The 24,257-nt window shown below is 43.5% G+C and overlaps 2 protein-coding genes across 5 annotated transcripts; one reads left to right on the plus strand and one right to left on the minus strand.

Moving 5' to 3' along the window:
- Positions 1–11,114: 11,114 nt before the first annotated feature.
- On the plus strand, positions 11,115–17,048 carry hmga1a (high mobility group AT-hook 1a). 4 transcript variants are annotated; one of them, XM_079273661.1, is made up of 5 exons: positions 11,115–11,164; positions 12,170–12,288; positions 13,057–13,137; positions 14,293–14,355; positions 15,040–17,048. In XM_079273661.1, exons 2-5 carry the CDS (start codon positions 12,190–12,192, stop codon positions 15,109–15,111), a joined length of 315 nt encoding a protein of 104 aa, XP_079129787.1. In that variant the 5' UTR covers positions 11,115–11,164; positions 12,170–12,189; the 3' UTR covers positions 15,112–17,048. The 4 variants fall into 4 exon arrangements, with proteins under 4 accessions (XP_079129787.1, XP_079129786.1, XP_079129785.1 ...); XM_079273660.1 differs by lacking the exon at positions 11,115–11,164 and adding an exon at positions 11,303–11,417; XM_079273659.1 differs by lacking the exon at positions 11,115–11,164 and adding an exon at positions 11,357–11,447.
- Positions 17,049–17,168: 120 nt separating this feature from the next.
- Positions 17,169–20,908, minus strand: smim29 (small integral membrane protein 29). Its single transcript, XM_079274291.1, has 5 exons — positions 20,831–20,908; positions 20,027–20,316; positions 19,846–19,871; positions 19,610–19,715; positions 17,169–18,596 (listed from the first exon to the last, which is right to left on the minus strand). The coding sequence occupies exons 2-5, from the start codon at positions 20,132–20,134 to the stop codon at positions 18,528–18,530; spliced, it is 309 nt and encodes a 102-aa protein (XP_079130417.1). The 5' UTR covers positions 20,135–20,316; positions 20,831–20,908; the 3' UTR covers positions 17,169–18,527.
- Positions 20,909–24,257: the final 3,349 nt, after the last annotated feature.

Consider the following 24,257-nt stretch of genomic DNA (forward strand, 5'->3'; position numbering starts at 1 on the left):
GCAGCGCGCGGGATAAGTCGTGTTTGGTTTTAATCTTCAGAAGCAGCTGCAGTCAGAACACAACTACAATGCATTGCACAACAGATGAACCTGTATCGTGTGGGAGAGAAGAAGCTGCCGAAGATGAACCCACGGAAATACTTACACATGAAAATGATGTTAATTCAACAGGATTATCAATGGCCAGCTACAGAAAAAAGCATTTGATGTTATATTTGCAAAAAATATACCCAGATTTAGCGACTGTCAGAATGCAAATGTATGTGCTGTAGAATTTGCATTCAGCATCCTGTTGTGGATTTAGCCTCATGGTCACAAAGAAACATTTAAATAGAGTTATGGCTTGGTCTGAATATGTTCAAAGTATTGAGCATTCAAGCTTATCTTAATTGCTTTTGCTTGTGATATTCCTCACCAGTCTCTCAAAACTAAACTGCCGTTACAGTTGCAGGGTTGAGGATAGCTCAGTTTGTGTTCTTGCTTCTTTGAGGATTTAAAACAGCTCAAATGTGGTTGGCGTGCACCAGATAAACCTGCTAACTGTGTGAGACAGAAGAGGTAAACCTCCGAGATATTTACACGTGAAAATATGTATTCATCTTATGTTCATACAAGCCAACAGCAACTGAAGAAAACCCCCTCTGATCTGTGGCTTTTGCTGATCCCCTAAAGGACTTACAGGGAGTTCTAACTATTACTTGAACTTCTTGGAGGTAAGCGTCCAAATGTGTGTCCTTAAAAGTTGTACGGTGACACAGATGAATAATATATGAAACGACGGAAACCTTAAAAACGTCATCAGGGCATCTGCCAGTATTTCGTCAAGTCATTTATCACGGGACATTGTAAAGTCTACGTCCAGTGAACAAGAAAACAATCAAACTGATGAAGTAATGAGCTGTTTTTAAAATCCTGCTGCGATAGAAAGGTGAATGTTGTTCAATTGAACTGTGAAATTAAATATTAGTCAAATTTGATGTAATTCTGATGAAATATCAAACAGTGATTTGCTTATTAAGACTCTTTCAGATCACCATGTGCCTTGAAATATTGATATATTTATTATGCACGTGTTTTGTTTTGAGGCTAGTGTGTGTTTCCAACTCTGATTAGTCCAGCTGTTCCTTTGTCTATTATAAATAGAAGCTGGGATACATTTCTATGTACACCAGCTTGTGTTTGGCAGCCAGCATTAATGGTAAAAAGAAATAATTCCAGCTTCAACACCAGCTTCATTAAGGGATGTGCTGGGATGTGTGTGAGTTGACTGGTTGTTGGAAGGTGGATTTTGTTACCTTTGGACAGAGCCAGGTTTCCGTTTCCCCCTGTTTCCAGTCTTCATACTGAAGCTAAGCTAACGTGACTTTTCATCAAACTCACAAACCATTCCTTTAAACTTGACGTACTGTGTCATAAGGTGTAAAGGCTCCGTTAACAAACACAATATCATTTCCAGGCTCATAAATATAAATAATCACACCAGTAATGCAAACTAACGGTAAATCCAGTAGGTCGAACGTAACAATAGAGGAATCTGCAATTTAAATAAAATAAACATGCTCTACTTTGAACCTCATTAAATATAATTCCTATGTTAATTCTCTTGTTTGTCGTAACTTACTTGCCACATGTTCTGCTGTGAAAAAAACAAACAGACTTTATCTATATTTGTCCTGTTGTTCTAATGAAAGACATTACAAAGTCAAACGTATTAACAACCATCTGGAAGGCACACAAACACTGCGTTTCTCTGATGAATACCTGAAAAAGTTCTTTGGAAATGTCACATCCGTGTTTACCTGTTTTCCTGATGCTGTAGTGAAACAAGCGACACAGGCCGGGAACAGAAACTGATTGTTTATCTTCTGGGCTGCAACATCGTGAATGGACATGAACAAAGAGTACACAATGGCTGCATGGGCAGTCTTTCTCCCTTTGACCAAAACCCTCCAATTTCTTCCTTGTCTCTCCTTTCCTCTATTCTCATTTGTTACATCCTCTGTGACCTTTCTATTGGATGTGGCAGCAGTCAAACGTCAACGTGTGAGCATATCATTGATAGAAGGATGGAGGTCCTTACCTGCAGTTGTCTTGGTGAGGGCTGTAATTCCTCAGAAAGCCAAGGCCAGAACCCGGCCGCCGGATTTGGCTTAATTACTGACCAGGCGTAATTGGCTCCTTGTATGGGCTGCAAAGAAAGCAGCATGTGACACTTAAGGCTAGACTTCCTCTGCCGTCTGCCCTTTGTGTCAGTCCCATTAACCTTTCCACATTCTCCTCTGCCTTTTATGTTCAATTAAAGGCACTATTTAAATGAGCTGGAGTAGGAAGAGTAAGAGCTTTGTCACGGGCCATTTCTGGCAGTTATTACCCTCCATGCTTCACCGTAGCTTTATTCACGCCATTGTCAATAGTTATCTTGTGTAAGCGATGTAAGGACATATGGGTGATCATGGTGGCAGTTCAAGCACGGATTTGTGGATGTTGTGAATTTCTGCATACAGATGCCAACAAGGGCGGCCATATCCGAGATTGGTCTCCGGTATCCGAGCCTTTGAAATCACGCTATGTGGCTAAAGAAGTAGAATTGATTCGACACAGTTCAAAGCTCCACTAAAAGCTTTGTTGGGATCGAATTGGTGCAAATGACTTATGTTAATGTAGCACTAAGCAAAAGTAAAGGTAAAATATTCATTAATTTGACAAAAAAAAAAGGGAGTACTTAGAACTGAATGCGGAGCCACTGATTTGACTGACACTAACAGGACAATAAAGTTACTGGGCAAAATAAAAAGTAAGGCGCTTTTGTGCCACACTACGGGAACGCTCTGCCTCACGGCTACATTCAGACTCTCATGCATCCGAGAGGTAAATAATCTTCTGTGCTGATAATTGCATTGAGTTGCTTCGTGTTTAGCGTTGCATCAAGTGAAAGTGTGATTTTTTTGCACACGAGTCTGAAATAAATGCATGTGTGTGTTTGCTTGTGTGTGGGTGTCTGAGAGATTCTACCAAGTGCACAGATACAGACATAATGAGTTGCTCTGTGTCAGCAAAATGGCAGAAACTTCCCAGAGTAACATTGTACATTCAGAGTGAACGACACTTCAAAAGGAATCTAAAATCTGCAAAGTAAAGCCCTGCTGGATGTTTTGCCCTTTTGGATATTGTGAGCTTTGGTGTGTATTGTCGGTACTGTGTCATTAATCATACCACCTAACTGTATTCACAGGGTCCCCTTTGGTTAATTGGACTGCAGCTGCAGAATGGACTAAGCGATGATTTATTCAGCAAGTGGAAAACTGCTCTGCATCCCCTCCTGTACCACCTCCTCCTCCTCCTCCTCCTCCTCCTCCCAGGTACCTAGGATGGATGGCTCACTCCTGCACCCAGCTACTCCCCGTGCTCCTCCATCCCTCAGGCCAATCGTCACCGAGGGCACATTTACAAGACGGGCTTCAGGGTAACAAATTTAGAGAAGGAAAGGTACAGTGGAATCAATTGTACCCCTTCTCTCCTTATTCAAGACTTATATTGCTGAGAGCAGGAGAACAGATAAATATATTGACCATCTGTAGAAGGTTTAACAAGTGCACTTGCTCACAGTGTCTGTTGGGAGGTGACAACAAACACCAACCAAAGGTGAAGCCCCTCAGACATTTCATGGGTCTTTGTTTCATTTACTGGCCGTGCTGAGAGGCAGGCCGGCGGTAACTAGGCGATAACATTTCAAGCTTGATGGCAAGCCGAGCCTCTGTGCCAAGCTTCGTTACCCTGTTTTATCTGAGGTCAGGATTATTTGGTCCCACGGAGTATAGAGAACAAAGTGTGCGTTAAGACAAAGAAGTAGTTCACAGGCGGAGTAAGCAGTTGTGAAGAGTCCTAATTGAATCGTTTAGTAAGCTGAAAGCAACAGCCAATAGCGCTTGACATTAAGGTTTAACCGCTCAGACTCATTTTAAATGCAGCTAGTGTTTCAGGAGACTCACCCCAGGGCAATATGGTAAACCATTTAACTGACAGATACCACCATGAAACATCCCAGTCGATGACTGAAATTAAGACTTTTTTTTTAATTTAGTGTACTTTGAAAATGATGTTTAAACACGCAATTACGGTTGTCAAATATCTGCTGATTTCTAGAACTCTGGGCATTGGATAAAGCCAGGTTCCCAATTATTGTTTCATTTTGTTGACATGTTAGAGTCAACGGTGACACAGAGGGACTTTTTGATATATTTTGTGTCGCTGCATACATCAGAAAATACTGTCAACAGACATTAAAAAAATCTATTTTAGCCATGTTTTTAAGAATAAAATGTTTTATAAATCAGGTTATGAATCAGTCTCTGAATGATACCTCTCTGTAAACACCTTCAGAATATAGAAAGGAAAGCTTGGTGCAAGGGCTGCTTGGATGAAGATTTCTGGCTCAGAGTCTGAAAAACAGCTTTTAAATCAAATCAGCCTTGATTTGATTTAAAGGAGATTGTCACACATGTACACAGCACACAGGGACATTTAGCCTGCATTTACCCACATCTTACTAGGAGCAGTGGGCAGCTACTATTCAGCTGCCCGGGGAGGAGTTTGAGGGTCCAGTGCCTTGCTCAATGCGGGTACTTAACCAGCAACCCTCCAGTTCCCAAACCAAGTCCCCACCGACTACCGCCCCCCAAAAGTTGTCTGCTAAATGTTTTCTTTCAGCTAGTCGAAGAGAAGACACATTACGGAAGCAAAACAGCCCCAAATCTCAAAAAGGACCAGTGCGTGAAAAATGATGTTTTCTCCTCTTAAAGGTGTAGCTTTCCCTTTTATATAACTGTGTAATTATTGCTAAATCAATCCAGGCATCTGTCGTAAAATACATAGATGAAAACTACTGTGTTGACCATAGAATATTTTAGTCCCAGATTACATTGTATTGTTTGAATATATCTCCCGTTCAATCATATGTGACATTTCACCGATAATCAGATTGAAAGCATTGACCCTATAATCAACATTACGATTACACTTTCTCTTGCTGTAGTTTGTTTCAGTGCTGCTGGTGTACCAATACCCTCAGACATCCACACTTAAATAGTTAATGCAGCTGTGGGGCCCCCTCTGCATTACAAATGGGCCCATCCGTCTCAGCTAGGCCCCCGCGGGGGGCAGTGCCACAGTCCATCTTCAGCAACTCCAATCATTCATCAATAGGCCGCAATCTGACACCCGCTTCCACAGGAGACCGAACACCGCGATGTGGTCAAGGCCAGAGACGGACATGCTGGTGTCAGAGAGGAGATCTGTCAACTGATATTACTCCAGACACCACAATGAGACTTCCCAGCTACAACAGCTGGGTTGCAGGCAAGTAGAATCTGCTTCTCTAAAACCTTCCCTTTTTCTAACCTGTCTAGACACTGACAAAGAAATGGATGTGTTGTTTACCAGATGAATGCATCGTATTATTTAAAGGGGCACCCACAGATTTTACATGTCAAAGTCTATTAACAGGTCTTGGGGATTCCTCCTCTATATTTGTATTTGTGGCCTCAGGGGGAGCTGTACAAAGTATATTAAATTGCCACTTGAGTCAGCGTCAGTTGGGGACTACAAGTCTGAAAATGAAAATAATCTGGAGGTGTGCAGTTAGGAAGAAGTGAGTGTATACAGGCCCTCTGCTTGAGGCCAACGGTTCGAGGCTGTAGCCGCTACCAGCACAACACACCCAAATCTCCAAACCCATCTGTCGGCGGTCAAGTTGAATTGTGGGCAATGCAGGTGCTAAATATAAAATGTATGCTGAATCACTTTTAAATATATAGTTAAAGTGTCAAATCATCATGGCGTTCATTTTACTCCTCAGTCTGTGGGAAAAAAACAGTTGCATAATGTGTCTGCTGTGGCTCTGGAATAGTCAACTTGGATCATTCATTTTTAAAACTGTCTCTTATTAAAACACGAAATCAAACATGACTTGTCAATAAGACAAACGTCGAAGAGACTCAACCCTGCAGCTGGACCTGGATCCTGTTTTGTAGAGAAGTTTGTAAACCTTTTATCCCCAACTGTAAAGCCTGGCTCTTATTTGTTGTGGTCATCACATCAGTGCTCAGCAGAGAGAATCTGCTCTCCGTTCCCAATGGAAATAAAAAACAGTGATAAAACTCAGCCCGGATCGCCTCCATAAGTAACCGGCACAGATGCAGCCCGGGCTACCCGCCTTCTCCGGGGACTGCAGCTGCCACGCTGGGATTTGACAGGCCCGGAATGGGCAGGCGGGCCCGCTTCCCTTTTGATCAATCAGATCAAGACAGAGAAGGGAGAGCGTGAATTCTCAAACTCCAGATGCGCCGTCACCAAGGTGACTTTCATCTGTTACCCCTCCCGGCCGCCCTGAATACACGCTCATCTGTCAGGGTGACAGAGCTCCTTTCTTTCTTTCTACCTTAGTTGGGTTTAGACCTGATGAGGGTCAGTTGGATGAAGTAGTAACTTAATTCTGCTGCCTCTCATTGCCATTTCTGGAGGACAGGCTTTAAATCACACTGCAGAATGTGGACTAATGAGGAAATGGGGGGTGGCTACCTGCAAAACTGTTTCTCGGAATAGCCTTAATTGTATATTAACACACTTTAGGGGTTTCTTCCGCAACCAGGTGTGTCAACTGATGGTTTGGAGTGAATGGATTTGGAACCGCTCCTAGATGTCTGCGTCATGGACTCATGTTTACCGCATTGTCTTTTTTTTCCCTCTGTGCCAGCAAACCTGCAACACCTCAGACTCAGGTGAGGAATCAGTGCTGAAGCAGAGTAAGACTACCCTCTGCTGGACGTGATCACTGTGTGCTTGGCTGTCAATGCTTGGCTGCCAGGAGACACGCTTGACAGCCGGAGCTGAGGTGAGACGTGTGGAGAGGTATGAGCAGCAACACTTCACCGGAAATGGATGTCTTCAGAGGACATCTGTTCACGGTGGACGGCGATGGAACTTCCCTGAGGTGTAAATATTATAACCAGTGAGGAATGTCTTTTAAGGGAAGGAGAAGATATTTTCTGTATGACTATCACCACAAGATGGTGGCATTTCTCAGGGATGCTACATGGTGCTGGCCTCAGTGTCATTTGGCAAATGTAATCTGAGTCTGCCACCTCTTGGTAAAGACAGCAGACTGCCTTTTATTAACCATGATCACGGATACTAACTATACATCTAAAAGTACTGAAATAGCTCAACTTAAGTGCATGAAACTTGCACAACAAAACTACATATGTAATGTTAAATATTACATCATTAAAAAGCTGCTGTCGTAAAAAACAAATCTGTCATGAAATAATTGCTGTCGGCTTGAGAGATGCTGCACTGAAGCTGACCCTGACCTCTGACCTCCTTATGGAGGCACCAAGCAAAGAGAGTTTGCCTCTATAGGGATTAATCGATTTTACAAAGCTAAAGAGGGAATGGTGTCCGATTTGAATATTGTGTTATGCAAAAGCTCCACAGTATGCATGCTTCTTCACAGTAATATGCATGATTGATTGGAGTGGATGTTATTAAAATGATTTAATTAGTTAGAAGAACGCGAGTAGAAGCACACTTTCATATCTACATGTTAAAAAAAGAGCGAGATCTATAGGCATGTGAAGGCTGCTGTTGCCAAAGGAAGTTTCAAATATGGCAGTTTTCACCCTTACAAATTTCACAAGCTTGAGTCACAGTATGACTGATGCACCCGCTAGATCTCAGTCCAAAAAAATCTCAGGATGTGGATATGAAACTATTTGAAAAGCGAGAGTGGAGCGGTGACTCAGTGACCGACGTACGGAGGTGAAATTAGGTAGTGTATGAGCTCCTATTATCCCTAAGGGTGTCACATAAATACAGGGCTGTGTCCACTAAACAAGCAGCACGCGCTACTTCCTGTTTGTGTGAGTCAGATACGACTCATGAGCAGACTGAATCAGCCGGGCCCCATCCCCCGCCCACTAACCTCCATCCGCCCCCTCGCAGAAATATAAAAGACACCCACACACATATTCCCATCTCCGCCCACCTTGCCTTTCAACTGCTCCCACACTTGTCCTCTCTCACTCCTGCTCCTTTCCTTTTTTTTTTTACTCTATAGAGGGAGGATGTGAGCGCCGTGTGTGTATGTGTGTGTTAGTCATGTTCAGGCTCATCCAGGGCCAACAGCAGCACAAGCAGGGGGAAACCCGGGCTCAGGCTGGAATAGGATGTGTTGTCCACATCTGTTACTTGGTTTGGCTGCAGCACTCTTGCGGTTTTACGCAGCACCTAAAAATGGATCACTAGAATGAGCTGGAGAGCGTGCTGGAGAGGAAGACGGATGATCATATTGGAGGGGGGGGGGGGGGGGGGGCAGGAGGACATAGGCGGGGGGAGCATGCCAGTGGGCCAAGACCCCCCTGATGGTTCATAGGATTCTGTCTGCCCTGAGCCGCTGCAGAGTTCACGTGCCAGGAGACGGCTGAGGGCGTCTGATGTGGAAGTGTTTGTCTCTTGGGAGTCTTGATTCGCATTTAAATCAACGGCTTGTTCCGTGGTTTTCTTGTGCCACGAGTGGAAATCTTGTCATTCCTTCACAGAAAACATTTTTTAATCAGCCTGTGATAAGAGGCAGTTTGCTGATTTAGCGTAACCTCAGTTCAAATCCACCAACTGATGTCAAGCTGTTTGGTAATCCTGATATAACTGATCTCAGAATAAATCTCACTGCTCAAAATCCAAGAGCCAAAGTCACTAGTGGAAAGCAGTTGCAGTGTTGATTGAGAGTGGAATTACATGAAAATAGTGACCCGATTACACACATAAGATAAGACGACCATTTTTCTAAGACTTTCAATTCCGTCCTATTTCTGTCCCTGAGACTGACAGACAAAACTGTACTGTACTCAAATTGCTGACATGTCCTGTATCTGTACAGTGTATAATAAACAGTAATTTGCAGCGTTTGCTCATTGTCGATCATTAGAATGAAGAAAATATATAAAATGATGAGAAATGCTGCTTCGTTATAAGTTTCCAGTGTCTGCACTGATTATGCAACAAAAAGTCACATTGTCAAGTCCCCTCATTGGTCTCCAGGTGGTGCCAATGGTTGAGACGGACAACATTCCTCTCACACACACACACACACACACACACACACACACACACACACACACACACACACACACACACACACACACACACACACACACAGAGTGGACCTATTTTCCTGTCCCCATCCCCACTCCGAGGGGCTGGGTATGGCAGAGATGTGTGAGGGTGTGGGGGATGGGGCTGAAGTATTTGTGGAAGATAGAGATGAAGGAAGTGAATAGAGTGAGAAATAGGGAGGGAGGGGGTGGCATGCAAGGCGAGCACATGCTGAGCAGAACATTGGACTCATTGAGAAAAGCGCGCTCGCCATTCTTGCCCCATGCAATCCCCTTTTCACCAAATTCCCACTCCCTCTCGTCATGTGCGTACAGTATATCGATATCTGTCTGCAGATGAGCAAAGGCTTTGCGGGGCTGACGACGTGATTGAATGTTTTTGTTTACAAGTTATACAAGAGAAGTCCTGACACAACGGATGGAGAAGTGAAACACGCACAGATGATGATAAACTTTTTGGACCACTCTCAGGTCACTAGACATTCTCGGTATCTGTTTTCAATTGCATAGCAGAGGTGCCATCGACTCCAGATGGGCAGGTTATTTACATCAGAAACCGTGGTGTGAAAGCAGCAGTAGGCGGTTTGATTAGAGGACAGTTTGGAGCATCTGTACCTTCACCCTGTCTCCTCTGTATCCCCCACAGCCATGCAAATGACATCGGACCCGTTTCACATGCAAAGCGGTCACATCAACGCCGAGTGGGAATAACATGAAGGGCTCACCTGTGTCTATATGAATGACAGAGGTAGAGGTAGCACATAAACTCACTTACACTCAGGAAATAACTTTATGGTAACACACCGTTGGCGTGTAATCAAGCGGCTTCATTGTTGTGAATTTGTATGAACCTTTACTGACATAACATGTACCGCATTTGAATTGAACATTAAGCAAAGAACAGAGGAGGAACCTGGTGTTGCTTTAGTGCTCTTTTATTTTGTGTATTTTCATTTTTTCCCAAATATATTTGAGCACTATCCCCGTCTGTCAATCGTTAAGAGTATTGAAAACGCATCCCACATTGTTTAAGTCGGTAACTTTGACTGAGACCCTTTAAAAGGTTGTTGAGTTCCCTTTGAAAGACTCATTGAGATAAAAAAATGGCAACAAAAATAGTGAAAAGACAAAAAAATCTAAATATATATTCTTCTGTAATGTGTGTTGTTTTTGTGCAGGGGGTTGGGCAGGTTGAAAGGGTGGATAAACTATTTACAAATCCAGAACAAAAATGTGTATCAAAAGCCAGATATGCGATTAAGGAATCATGAATAACATTTAACAGTCAAATAGAAGATTCAATCCTAGAAAACAACCAATAAAACACCTTAAAATAGCACAAGAGCGATCTATGACACCTTATAGGCCTACTTCTACTCCACTACATTTCAGAGGGAATTACATACTTCCAGATACTTCTTACTTTGATGCTCAAAAGTACATTTCTGCTGACTTACATTGCCCACTTGCCGACATTAACTTAACATTTTTGACACGCCTGTTTTGCATTGGAGAAGTTTTAAACTGTGGCATTACTTTTACTCAAGGATCTGAATGTGTCTTCCACCGCTGGCTTTAAGAGGAAAATAACAAGAAATGCCACTCTGAGTTTAAAACCAGCTTGTGTTTACATTGGGGGGGGGGGGGTCATAGTTCACTCACCATCACTGTGGAGACTCTGGTATGTAGCCTACTGTTGAGCACATACATACAATAAGTGACCATTGTAATCATTCCTTGCATAGAAGAAAGTATATTCTGCCACTTAAACACGTGCTTTTTGGTATTTTGTTATCACACTTGTGGAATAAGAAGGACGTCCTCCTGGCTCCTCCACTGTTGGTGGCCCATTTGTCAAATATCCGCCCTCCCATGAGGGCGGCTCTTTAAATTGCCTCAAAACCCCTCCTGCCTGCCGCCTTTTTTCGTTATCTGCTGGAGACAAGACACACGTGCTATTTATAGGACGTCGTAGGAACAAACTTCTCAACCTGCTGGTAAGAATTTTCAAGCTTACTTCGTTAAAAAAAAAAAAAAAAATCAACCCCGTCCTCTTCTTTAATTCATAGCGGGGTCCTTATTTAACCCTGCACGCGCTGGGATTTCTAAAGGGGCGGGCTGTGCGTCGTCTGACGAATAAAAGCTGCAGCCTATAGAGCCGTTCAAGGCTTTTTAACCGGGTACAACCAGCCAGGCTTAAAGGAAACATTAGGTCTTAAATTCAGAGCAGCGTTTACAGCCGAGCGATAGGTGAGTGCAAGAAACGCAGCGGCATAGCCGGTGAGATTTTTTATTTTTTTTAAATTGTTGCATGCTCGATAGAAACCAGAGCCGGATTTTATTACATTTTACAGCGCTGGAGCTCGAGGTGGGGTTGCATGCTTAAAACGTGAAGCCGCCTTTTGTTGAGGGTCCGGGCTGTTACCGCCGCTAACTAACCCAACGCACCTCGCTCGGTTGTATATAAGTTAGTTATATGTATTGTTTTCTTAACGTGTCCATGCAAGCTAGGTTTTACCTGTAAGTCTCTTCCCGAGCGCACACACACGCACGCAGCCATTGAATGTGTCGGTGTTTGTGCGTGTGTGTCTCCGGCGTGCATACACGCTGCGAGATAGTTCCACACGCAGGGCCGACCACAGCACACAACAACTACAGTAAAGGTGGGGGGGGCGGGGGGCTTCTAAACATGGACGATGTGCGGGGAAGGAGCAGCGGGTTCAGCCGTCTTTTTGCAGATTTGTGCGACCGCAGACGGAGTCAATCCCTTGTTTGTGTGACACCGTCCGCTGCGTGAAGGCGCACACATGAGACAGAAATAGACCTGGAAATAAGCGCGGATTAATCTGAGTTAAACGCGTTACCGTTGTGCGGTCAGTCCGCTCTTTTTTTTCTTTGGTTTGTTGTTGCGGTCAGTGAGTTTAACAGCCCCCTGTATTTTGTTTCTGTGAGAACTTGACGTCGTGCTGCTGCATGCCTGACTCGTGTGATTTATTTCCTAGGTCTGAAGAGCTGAGGAAATATGAGCGACAAGGGGACAGTCTCGCCGAAAGAGGAGGAGGCAACAGAGAAGAGGGGGCGTGGAAGACCCCGCAAGCAGCCCCAAGTAAAGACCTCTGACGTAAGTAGTGCCAATTTGTGCATTAAAGTGGGTCATTGCATCCGGTTTGTGTTTCACGAGAGTGTCTGCGACCTCAAACGCAACAAAAGGTGGGCGTGTGCACGAAGAGCAGGAAAGGAGTTGGAGGTGTTTTAAAAAAAAAAAATACAGGAAACAAAAACAAGTCCTCCGGTCACATCTGTTCCATTTAGTGCTCAGGTAGATGTTGTTGCAGGTGAGTTGCTCGTGCATATCCGTGACATAAGCCCCCTTGCTTTTCCACTGAGCCACACTGAATCACGATATGGGCTGCAGCGAGTGACCATTTGCTCACCCCCATGTCGTCGTAAGCATAGAAGTCTACACCAAACTTCCTGTGTGTCTTGACAGGTTTGTAAGCAACCGGTAACCCAACACCTTTAAACCAGGTTTCAGCCCCCCCCCCCCCCCCCCCCCCCATGACTCCCCTCTGCCTGTCATGTAATGGATGACAGCAGAATGGCTCATACAGCTGTCACTCAGCGAGGTGCGTTTCAGTATTGAATTGCTCGGTTGCTATGAGCTGCAGTTGTAAACACTCCTTCAACAGGAGAGCGGTCCGCCATGACACGGCTTCCAACCGCACATGATCACGTGATCAAGGCTCTGAATTTACCTTTCATTTTGGAGTCGATGGTAACTTTACGTCTGTGAGAGTATTGCATGTAACTGTAAAATGTTATCTGACGTTTCGCCGTACGCTGATACTTTTGCGGCACGCTAACTATTTTTCACCGCCGTGATTGTCAGGAACCAAGCGGCTCCCCGGCTCCCAAGAGGTCCAGAGGACGGCCGAAGGGCAGCAAAAACAAGACGGCCACCAAGGGCAAAGTAAGTGAATCCCGCCATGTTGTGATTTCAGCATCCTGACCCGTAACGGCAGGCACAGCTTCACGACCACTTCCCTCTTCGAACCCTTGATTCCTCTTGGTTGATGGACCGCTATAACACGAGCTAACCCCATCCTCTTTAAAAAAAAAAAGACGTCCTGCTGTTACTTCTGATATATCGGTTGGCTGCAATGTAGCTGCGCCCCCCACCCCCTCTCCTGGTGTCAGAAATAGCCTGGCTTGGGTTTCTCATTGTAAGGACCTTGGTTTACTGCCTTACTTTTTTTCATTTTTAAGTGATGCTCTACCCTGTACTTCCTGTCATCCAGCTTCCTGCAGCTTGTCATTCACAGTTTGGTGCAGGTGCAGAGGCCGCAAGCCTGTTTCCGAGCTGACACTAAGCACCCCTCCGCCTCCACCCAGCACACAGCCCTAGTTCTTCTCTGCCCGTCGTCTCCATAGCAACAACTGATTTTTTTTTTTCTCTCTCTCTCTCTCCCCACCCCCCCAACCCTCCAGCTCCCCCGTGCGCTCGGTCTTCACTGCTATGTATGGGAAAGAGAGAGAGAGAGAGACACATATACATGTATGATATAGGTTTAGCCTGCAGAGGGCTTGTGTCTCCGCTCCGTCCCACCAGCTGTCTCTGAGCCTCAGACCAGGTGGCCGGCGAACTGGAGTGCCCTGTGTGCAGTTCCTGTCGGCCTTCCAGATAATAGCCAATGAACCCAATGCCCCCCTTTTCTATCCGTCTCACTGCAATGGTACGACTGCCATCTGCAGGCAGCCGGCAGCAGAGCTCTGTGGAAGATTTGGCTTGTTTATACCAAGGGGGTTCCTCAACCTTTAGTAACTTAAGACCCACTTCTTGACTGGTTTCCAAGGACCACCGTAGCCAGTAAATGAGAGGGAGAAAACACGACATGGCGCAACAAGCAGAGAAAATAAACTGGGCTGTAAATATGCTTAACGCAACACAACTGCTCATTGAAGGTTTGATTAACTCTTCTCTGCTCGTGAATTCTTCAGCACGCTTTGTAAATTGCTAAAAAAAAGAAAGAAGAAGTTTTGACCTGTTATCTAACCGTTTGGCAGCAGCTCTTACAGGCCCACTAGATGGCGCTGTGTTAACCGCGCGCTCTTCTTCTCCTCGCAGAAGGCGGCAGCAGCACCAGCCCCGGCTGTGGGGGGGAAACGCAGAGGCAGACCTAAGAAGGAGGTAAGAGTCCTCTGACGAACAGTCCGACATCGGGGCTCGCTTTTGTTTCAAACCATTCCGCCCCGGATTGAATTATGATTGGAATGGCTGTCTGCAGGGCGCAAATTGCATTTTCCTAATTACCCTGCCTGCATCCTTCCTCTCCGTTGAGTCATTTTTTTGACTCATCAGCTATTTGTGTTATGGAGTTTGTTCATTTTGGAGCAGCTCTGAAGTCTTTAAAACATATTCTCTCCTTAAAGTGTTCCTCGAGTTTTCTTCTTTTTTTGTAACTGCAAAAATGAGTTGCCGTAACACGTGTTTGTTTTTAATCGAGGGAGAAATGTGCACTCGTTTAGTAGCATTGTGTCATGTGCATGAGTGGTCGGGGCGTACTGTTGGAACAAGCCTGGATTGAATTAGTCACAGAGAGGAATGACCCGAAGTTACCCTCTTCATTTTTATGAATGAACATCTTGGGCAGCAGTGAGTGTGAGCAGAAAAAGCAAGGGAGCAAAAACAGGATGCCTCATTGTGACTCACCGCTCTTATGAATCACATTTCACTACAGATGGCTCACTCTTCCCTCGGGTCTTCTTCATGCCACAGTGGTTTATCAGAGAGATTTATAGTAACATTTTTGTTTTTAAGGGCGGTGTTTATTACAAGTAAAAACATGTTGTTGTTTTTTCCTTCCTGTCCCAGGAGAAGGAAGAAAAGACAACCCAAGAATCATCTGAGGAGGAGGAGGAGGCGGAAGATGAAGAAGACCAGTAATTACAACGCATGCTACCTCACTCAACACACTGACTTACTGTTAACCAGAACTGGGCTGTATCTCCAACACCAGGTGCCACCACATGACCACCGTTCACGACAAAGCCCTCTTTGCCAAACGGAGGGTTAAACACAGTACAAATATCATGCAGCCGCACTGGATAGAACGATGGACCCTTTGCTCAAGCGTAGATCTAAGAATTACATGAAAGGTAACGGTCCTTTTCTCAACACGTCATGTTATCACGAGTCTTTTATACTGGACAACGGTGTGCTCAGAGGAACATGGACATTTCAGTTTTTTCCCCCTAAAGATGGTTTGTAGGACATTTCCTCTGCTAAATGTTACTTATTTGTTGAACCTGCATCTGAGATGGTAGGGCATATAGATTTTCTTTCCTCCATGTTTTGTACTGGACAAAGGTGAATTTTACCTAAACTTCTTTTTTTTTTTTTTGTGTTCCGTGTGAAGTGGTTAACCTATCCTTTGCATCGTATTATAGATGGAGTTGAGCTTCAGCGTTTAAGATGAGGTAACAGGCGGTAGGGGTGTATTTTTCCCGCTTTTAAAAACAAAATCTGCATTAACTGATTTTGCCCCATCCCACCAGTAGAGCAGAATCCTCACCACCTTTTACCCACATCCAGTCGGACAGTTCGGGTCTCGTTACGCTTCGCGAACTTCCTTCAAGGTCCTCTGCGTGTAGTTGGGAGATGTAAAGTGTATTGTTAGTCTGATTACTTACTGTTTTTGTTACTTCGGGTTACATACCATTTAAACAAACATGAGTGTGCTGCTTTTCAATAAAACTCAAATCTTTTTTTTTTTTTGGTATAATGTGTGTTTTTAAGGATAGTTGGCAGAGTTCTAGGCAGAGAGCATCGGTGTTATTTCTTCAGGGAGCTTTTTACGAATGCCGTCACATCGGCGTCTTTGTCTTCACGTGGTCCTCGGTTTCCACGCGCTCACCCAATCACTCGCAAGGCAAATTGCAATTGGTCAAACCAGGAGTTTGATTGTAATGGCAGATAGTCTGTGGCATTTACTATCCAACAGGGCTGCAAGTATGTTTTTCATTCCTTCGAGCTCTCACTGCTTCACCTAGCTCGGTCCTTCTGTCATCACCGAGAACAGTAATCTACTTCAATAGTCTTTTGAAGATGTATGTTGTTTGCTGTCTGCTACAAGGAGAGAAAAAAAAGTGTGTATTTCTAAGTGTCAGGGAACCCGCAGTCAGTCCTCTTAACTGGGTTTTTTTTCCACACACCTAAGCTGCTACAACCTCAGTTACGAACCCGGAAAACTGCAACCGGGCGATACAAGGCCTGGAATTTCATACCTCACTCAACGGCTTACTTTACAGTGTAATTGCATTTAACTGGGTTTCTGGTTTGTTTTTTTGTAACCGCTGGCATGAGTTAGAAAGATATTACAAAGGTTTTCATTTTATGTTTTAACGTGTCACGGTATATCCAAGATGTCAAATGTTGTGATTGTGTGCGCATACGCAGCACGTCTTGGCTCGATCATAACCGGAGCTCGCAGGCCGGTTAATGTGTGAAGCAAGTCAGGGAGACCTGTCAGCTTGACAACTGTGTTCGCTGACTGGTAGACTAGCAGGTGTGTTTTTATTCTTCTGGTGCACTGAAATGTTTGGTTCAGATGTTCATGGTTTGTGATGGACTGGCCGCTCTTTTCCACTTAACTGTCCTGTCGACGGTCGTTTCACGTATCTTTCCCAACATCCTCAAACTACTCTGGACAACATCGGTATCATTTTTACATGCCAACATCCGTTCATTGATATACTGTCAACTCAATAGGATGGGATCATTCTTTTTAATGTACACCGTATATAAATGTACAATGTCTATATTTCTATGGTGCCCTACAACAATTTGTATCAGAAATGGTCAATAAAGAATTTCTTTGTCAATTTTTCTGTCATGCATCCAGTTTTTCCACCCAACACCCCACTAGACTTGCAGGTGTGCATCGTAGTCCCGATACATACAGACGAGTCGTGTCACTTTATTCATGTTTAAATGACGGTGAAACTTTTACAGTGCTGCCAAATTCACATTTACATCAGTAGTTCATTGACTTTTCACGTGCAACCCGAACTCTGTTATACCAGTGCAAACCAATGTAATGATTGGATATTAGTATAGTTTCAATTGTGACGAACCGATTTCATAAATTAGTCTTTTACACAATAGTCTTCAGATAATTCATATAAAATGAACAGTGAGTTGTAAAGATGACCGGGGAGCACGGAGGAACATGTTCAGCGATAACGTTTTTATCCCAAATCACAAGTGAAACAATCTATAAAAACGCTGAAACACATCCAGATGTGATGCATAACAAGTCCAGGCATCATCTATCCAAGACATTGATAATCCTAACCAATAAATGTTCCCCTTAAAGAACACATTGTATTAAGATCACATTCCCGACTGCAAAGGCAAATGAAGGTTACAATTCGTCCAGAAAAGAAACTGAGCGAGCGAGGTTTCCTGAGTGCTTGGTACAGTCAGACCTTTGGCATTCATCCTCAGCTGGAGGTACATTTATGTTGGTGCCATGCCATTAGACGGGACATATTCAGGGCACGAGTCACAGCTCGTTTCGTGGATGTGAGGGGGTTGGTGTTATTAAACCATGCCATTGATAAGAGTCATAGGATTTTGGCAAAAACAAAAAAAGATCCAGGGCGTGGGGAGGAAATTAAAACCAAAAGGGCACGTTTCAATTTTGGACTCAAAATGAAACTGAATGGTCACCCAACCTATCTAAACCACCTCATAAGTCTCTCAAATCTATCTTTATGTGAATTTAAAAGTCATACTAATAGTGCTTTATGTCAACAAATGCAACCCGGAAACTGAAAGCATTTAACCAAAGAAGCCATATTGGGTTTTAATGCACTGCAAACAACCTCTTCACAGCAACCTATCCAAACGTCTCACTGCAAGAGTGATGACTTTAAACTAGTGCAGAACATTCAGACGCTCACCACACCGTCAACACTGCCCCCAAATTAAAGTCAGCGCAAAAGTCTACTGCAGCCCACAGGAACATAACCGCCTGCCACATGCCGCCCACTCCAACAGTATGCATGTAAACAGCAGAGTAAACCCACAGGAGCCTTCATCTTTAGAAAGACTACACATCGCTTAACTTTGAGTCATATCAGTGAATACCACAGTCAAAAAGAAAGGTTTGAATAAATATTTTCAAATAAATTAGTTAATGGCACCGTGTCTGTTACAGGATTGGAACCACAGAAATGAACACTCGGTCTGTACATAAAACAGGACCAGACAAACAAAGATTGTCTTGTGCATGACTTCAAAAAATGGTTGACGGTTGTCTCCACACTGAAAATGTTCTGTGCCGTGGTTTACCGCCATCATGCATTGACATCTTTGGTCAGAAGAGGGCGTCGCTGCTGATAACTTCTGGCCCAGCCTTGTACAATCTGAGGACATAAAATGTTCATCTTTACAACATTATTTGTAATGAGGATATGTAAACTGTTGTTACTGTGATAAAAAGGGCCGGTTCAACCGAATCACACGCAAAAAAAAACAAGACTGTCACCTACCGAGTGGTGTCAAGCAATGACGATTATGTAAGTGACCAAATGTTTTGTGATTTGGGTGAACAGACCCTTTAAGGACATAATAACAATAGCAGCCGCTTTAACGAATACATAACTGTAGTTGATGGTATTGTTCTTCCCTTTTTAAGATTACAACAACTGTGGAGTAAAACTTAGTGAACTTTACCCGTAGGCAACACTGCCACCTAGTGTTTCTCATGGCTCAGTGCATTAGTTTTGACTGGAATTAACCAGGTCAATCATTTCACGTCTGTAGTGTTATTCTATCGATAAGCATCTATTTCTATTTCTTCTATTTTTAAACTAGAGCATTTATACCACCAGGAGCATCAGAGGAACTTCAGACAGATAGATTTGGTTTTAGTAACTACTGTTAACCGAACATAAACATTGATTCTATGAAATAAGTTTGGGAGAAACTAAAACGTACCACTGACAGATATTGTGAGGGGATTTGAGGCTTGCAAACAAAACTAGTGCAACTTTTCTGCTATATTACTAGAACTACTACTATCACGATACTTTCTATTGTACTTCTTGCAGCCAGGTTTCTATGTCGGGGAGGAAGTGAGTGACCAAATGAGGAACTAATGTGCTGTTATGGCGCAATCAACGACAACCACAGTTTAAAGAAAGACACAGAGAGAACCAGGCGACCATGTCTTTTGTGGAAATATCAGTTGTGTTAAGATCCGACATGCTTAACCCTAACCCTCTACTTTTAGAAAGAATAACTTGTAACTACATTTTCTAAGTAATGATCCCGACTTCGATGCGATTTCCGAATGACTCGTCCCACTCGCGTTCAGAAAAATGTCCCAGAGAAGACGAAACTCCAACAGTTCTGAAAAGCAAAGGGTGCATCCTACCCGTGTGTCCTCCTCCTTCCACAACATCTCTTGCTCCACTTCATTCAGCTCCTCTGATGGATCATATGTGTAAACCGGTAACAGCTGATGACGGAGTCTGTCGATTCTGCGGGACGAAACAAAAGGAATCCCAACATCGATTTGATGACTTCCACTGGTTCACAGAAGCGAAGCCATCGGGCTAATCAGAAGAGCATTGTGCCATAAAAATCAATGTAGGTGTATTAAAAGCCTACCTCCTTTTCTTACGGATATACATGACCTGAAACAGACAAGAATTAACGGTGTTAATGTACTGTGTTATGACGGTGCCTTTTAATTTGGCCTACGTTCAACATCGCAGCACGTAAACACGCTTTCCAGCAAGTTAACTTTGTGTGGGTCGTCCTACGTCAAGCAACTCAACGTGCAACTTACCACAGCTGCAGCTATTCCAATAATGGTGATGAGGAAAAATGGCACCAACACATAGCTGACTGCCACATCGCCATCTATGATGGCAGGGGACTCAGTGGTGCTGTTCATTGCATATGATCAGGAGGAGGAGGGGGTGGGCTGCTCGTGCAGGGCCTCTACAAACACCCTCCCTGTGTCGGACAGTGTGCAGCGGCTCTTTCCTGAAGCGGCCCCCTTGTTGTTCATGCCTCATCCTCGTCGTTCATGTGACTCCCACGTGGCATCACTGCCCTTCCGAATCAGCGGCGAATCTGACGAGGGGCACGGAATGAAAATAATTTGCACACGAGCATATCAAGGAAGTAACGTTGGTAAAGACCTTTTTTTTTTTCTCCAAATAGGCACAACTAAGAAAAGGCTTTGCGCAGTCAAATTGGCCTCGTATCTAAGGAGATCGTGACGTCAGCGAGACCACTCAATTCAATGCAGTATAAACAGTAAATGTCTTACTAGCAGGAACCGTAAAAGTAGCATACGGAAATACAACCACTGCTGTCAATGAACTTTCCATTTTAAAAGCCCCGCATTTACCTAACGGCTACCTTTTTACTGCATTCAATGCTATACACCTATTAACGTAATAATCATCGCGACCGGTTACCGTTAACGTTAGCTGCTCCTGTAACCGTTCGATGACACAGGTACCAATGACAAGTTGATTTATTGCAGAAACAAGTCCCTCCGCGAGACGAGGTTTATGTCTAACGAGCTACAAAATACATGTTTATCGTATTATTCGGTCAATTTGAGTAAATTGTCACTCACTGTGCGGTGTGGAAAACCTCTCTTTTGAGAGACGTTATGATGTGTTTGTGGTACGCAGGCAGCTGTCTTCCGTTAGCAGGTTAATAGCGTGGCACCGACGGAAGCACTTCCGGTATGTATCTGTCACAATAAAAGCACCATGACCACACATCATTTCACGAATTATATTTTCAAACAAGGCTTCCCCTCTACATGTGTTCATTATTTAATTTGCATGCAATTTTAGTCCCACTCATGTCGTGCATTTGGTAGTCGTGGGGAATTCCACATCCTTTTGAACCACATCTGGAGCAAGCATCCCACAAATAACAGGATCTGCTATCATCACAGCATCTTAGTTTGTTGATATAGCAACTGAGTGACACAGAAACAATTTAAATTGTTTACTCACGTGGTGAAGAAGAACTGGGACTGTAATATTCTTTCACATTGGAACACATCACATTTCGTGGTGTTTATTTTTCTCACAGACCAATAATACTTCAAAATAAAGACAAATAAAATGCTCAACACACCATGTTGTGTGTTGGTCAAACATCTGTAAATAATCTCATGTAATGTATGGTGCATAGGGGCAACGTGTAAAGTCACATCTGCTGGAGTAATTTAGAAATTCCTATAATTCTTGATAAATGCATGACATAAAATAATCCAGGGCTGCTGCTGTTATTATCATCACCAAAATGTAAGATCATTGGCTGTACATATTAGTTATGTTAGTTAATATGGTGTTTTAATTTTACTTGCTACAGAGTAGGAGCAGGCAGATGCAACGTTTATTTTTTTCTCAACAGCCTTCCAAAATCCTGGAAGAAAATTCCAAAACGAAAGGGACTCCATGAGGTTTTGAAGAAATTCCCACTGAGGCTGCCATAATTAACCATGTCACATCCATCCATCCAGGTAAGATGAATCTATGTCTTTTCAAAAGTTTGAAATACTCTCTAAAGCACTCCAGCATAAAAGGAAGGCAGGTCAGAACTGAGCTTACTGGTCGGTGACTCTTATTAACATGAGGGATGTCATACATGGTTTATGTATGAGAAAACAACATTGCTGGATGAGTGAAAAAGGAAGAGACATAACTATTTCATTCTGGGATCCTTACCTCTTGTGGGACAAAAAAACAAATGTATAGTTTGAGTCTGGGATGCATCAGACTCGTTGTTACTTGTTTGTAAAGGCCATTTGACCTCAAATGCATCACATACTGGAATATTCACAGCTGAAATCACAGCATCTTTGCTGTCTCGATTTCTTATCATTGTTTTTAATATGCAGTTTGCAGTTTGAGATGAAATTGAAGGTGTGAAACAGCAGCATGGAACAGCCCAAAAGTACCGGTAGCTTTATTGAATCAGTCTAAATGTCAGAAAACACGACTGTCAGTAGATCAGAGGAGGACATGTTTAAGAGAAACAAAACAACGCAGTGATAACAACAGAAATTTGTTTTATTAGCTGTTTCTGTCTGGAAAAGTCCTGAGAACTTGATGGAGTTTTGAACATCCAAGAACAATTCAGTGCAATGGAAACTGATGAGGTTGAACTGAGCTTGACAGAGCTTGACTTTTACCACAAAACGTTCACAGACCACTTCACTCATCGGTCGCCACAGACACACAGAAGCAGCAGAAAATAATCCTCATCAAGATGGAGAAGAATCCTCGGACTCCTTTCTTCTTTTCATTCCTCTTGGGGTCACAGACCTCTGCAAATTCAAATTACATAAAAGTGCGTTGATCAACTTCGAAGGAATAACTGTAAATGGAGATGTGGAGGAGTGGTGGACAGTTTCCTACCAATCATGTGCGAGGATGATGGACTCCAACACAAGACCACTGTCATAACTGATGTTGTTGACAGTTCCCAATATGTGGTCTCTATCATCCTCAGTCATCGGAGGGTTGGTCATGTTGTTCTGCACAGCCTGGGGACTACACAAACAGAAACACACACACAGAGTCATTGTTGGTCCATACAATCCTCTCCAGACCAGAGGGAAGCAATGACATTATCTTTTTGAGGGCAAGGGTGTGCCTGCGTCAGCCTATAGGATCCACTACCTGACATTTCTCACATTGTTTTCACATGCGAAAAAAAAGTCCAGCTGTCTCATGCAGACGAGATGCTGACGTCAACAGTTTTAAAGTTTGACCTCACACGCCCTGACTCCAGCTTTCTGGTTGATATCAATCTTGTCTCTCTCTCGCAATATCGCTAACATATTAGCCTATTTACATAAAATGCAAATACTCAAAAGTGCAAGCACTTCAATGTGCCACTTGGGGGCAGCAGAAATATGTTATAAGCTCTACAGTATATTAGCTTTTAATATGGCAAACTTGTCAGCAAACTGTTTGTTATTTACACATCCAGCAGGTTCGGAGCGACATTATCATGAATTGAGAGTCATGTTTGTGTCAAATGGATGAATGCACGTCCAATATTCACTCTCATTTCACTCCCGACGGATTAATCTCGCTCTCTAGCTGCTAAATGCTCCTCTATGTTCCCCAACTAGTCGCTCGGTGTGTATGTCTGCCGTAGAAAAATCATCTCTCATTGTATTGACTGTGTTTACAGCAGGTTTTTGTACTGCCCGTCTGTTGCCACTAGATGTCACTAAACATCTCTGAATTAACAAGAAGGGGGCTGTTGTTGAAGGTAGAAGTTGAGATTTCTCATGAACATATAAATGTTGTATCTGACATATATTTAGGCATGATATTCTCAGTTTGCATTGTTTGTTCCAAGCAGAAAGGAAGGAAGGGAGGAGAAAAAGTCCCAGATTTCATTTTGTCTTCACTTCTTGAGGAGCTGTTGCACACATGCAGTCCGTGAGCACGTACACGTGTATATGTAACAACAGAAAGAGGTCATCCACGTGCGCATCAAAGCATTTATGCACAGCTCTGAAAATGAACGGTTGTGACGTATTATGTCACCATGAGCATAACGTTATTGTTCCTAAAGAGTCAGACCAAGAGCAGCATCCAGCTAATCTGCTTTAAGACATTTGCTCCTCCAGCAAGCTCACAAACACAAACACCTCTTCTCTCTTCACCCTGTTTGTGTTCGTGTTAGATGTTGAGTGGCTGTGTTCGTGTTAGATGTTGAGTGACTGTGGCAGGGCGCTTCGCTCCGCTGAGAGTTGAAAAAACAAAACAAGAATATTCTAACAGACACACAAAATCTGACCCTGGGTCTGCCAAACATCAAACACAGATTACAAGATTTCAGTGCTGCAGTCCTAAAACATGATCTGTCCTTTGCTCACTATGGGTTCCTTCTCTGTTTACAATGACCGTTTGAGTAAATGCAGCACTGTATTATACAAGCATACGAATGGTGCACATCTTTAGAAGCCAGCAGGCTGACAGACCTTCCTTATGTAGGCCTACATTAAACAGTGGATGGAGATTCAG

Source organism: Melanostigma gelatinosum (genome assembly GCF_949748355.1).
Source record: "Melanostigma gelatinosum genome assembly, chromosome: 8".
In the NCBI taxonomy this organism is placed as follows: domain Eukaryota; kingdom Metazoa; phylum Chordata; class Actinopteri; order Perciformes; family Zoarcidae; genus Melanostigma; species Melanostigma gelatinosum.

What these genes read in the sequence shown, in the direction of transcription:
- hmga1a (XM_079273661.1), top strand. Translation starts at nt 12,190, where the DNA reads ATGAGCGACAAGGGGACAGTCTCGCCGAAAGAGGAGGAGGCAACAGAG. An exon ending in CCCAAGTAAAGACCTCTGAC is followed by an intron (nt 12,289 to 13,056) that starts GTAAGTAGTGCC and finishes CGTGATTGTCAG; the next exon opens with GAACCAAGCGGCTCCCCGGC. An exon ending in AGACGGCCACCAAGGGCAAA is followed by an intron (nt 13,138 to 14,292) that starts GTAAGTGAATCC and finishes TTCTCCTCGCAG; the next exon opens with AAGGCGGCAGCAGCACCAGC.
- smim29 (XM_079274291.1), bottom strand. Translation starts at nt 20,134, where the DNA reads ATGAACAGCACCACTGAGTCCCCTGCCATCATAGATGGCGATGTGGCA. An exon ending in TTGGAATAGCTGCAGCTGTG is followed by an intron (nt 19,872 to 20,026) that starts GTAAGTTGCACG and finishes TGTCTGTTTCAG; the next exon opens with GTCATGTATATCCGTAAGAA. An exon ending in TATATCCGTAAGAAAAGGAG is followed by an intron (nt 19,716 to 19,845) that starts GTAGGCTTTTAA and finishes TTCGTCCCGCAG; the next exon opens with AATCGACAGACTCCGTCATC.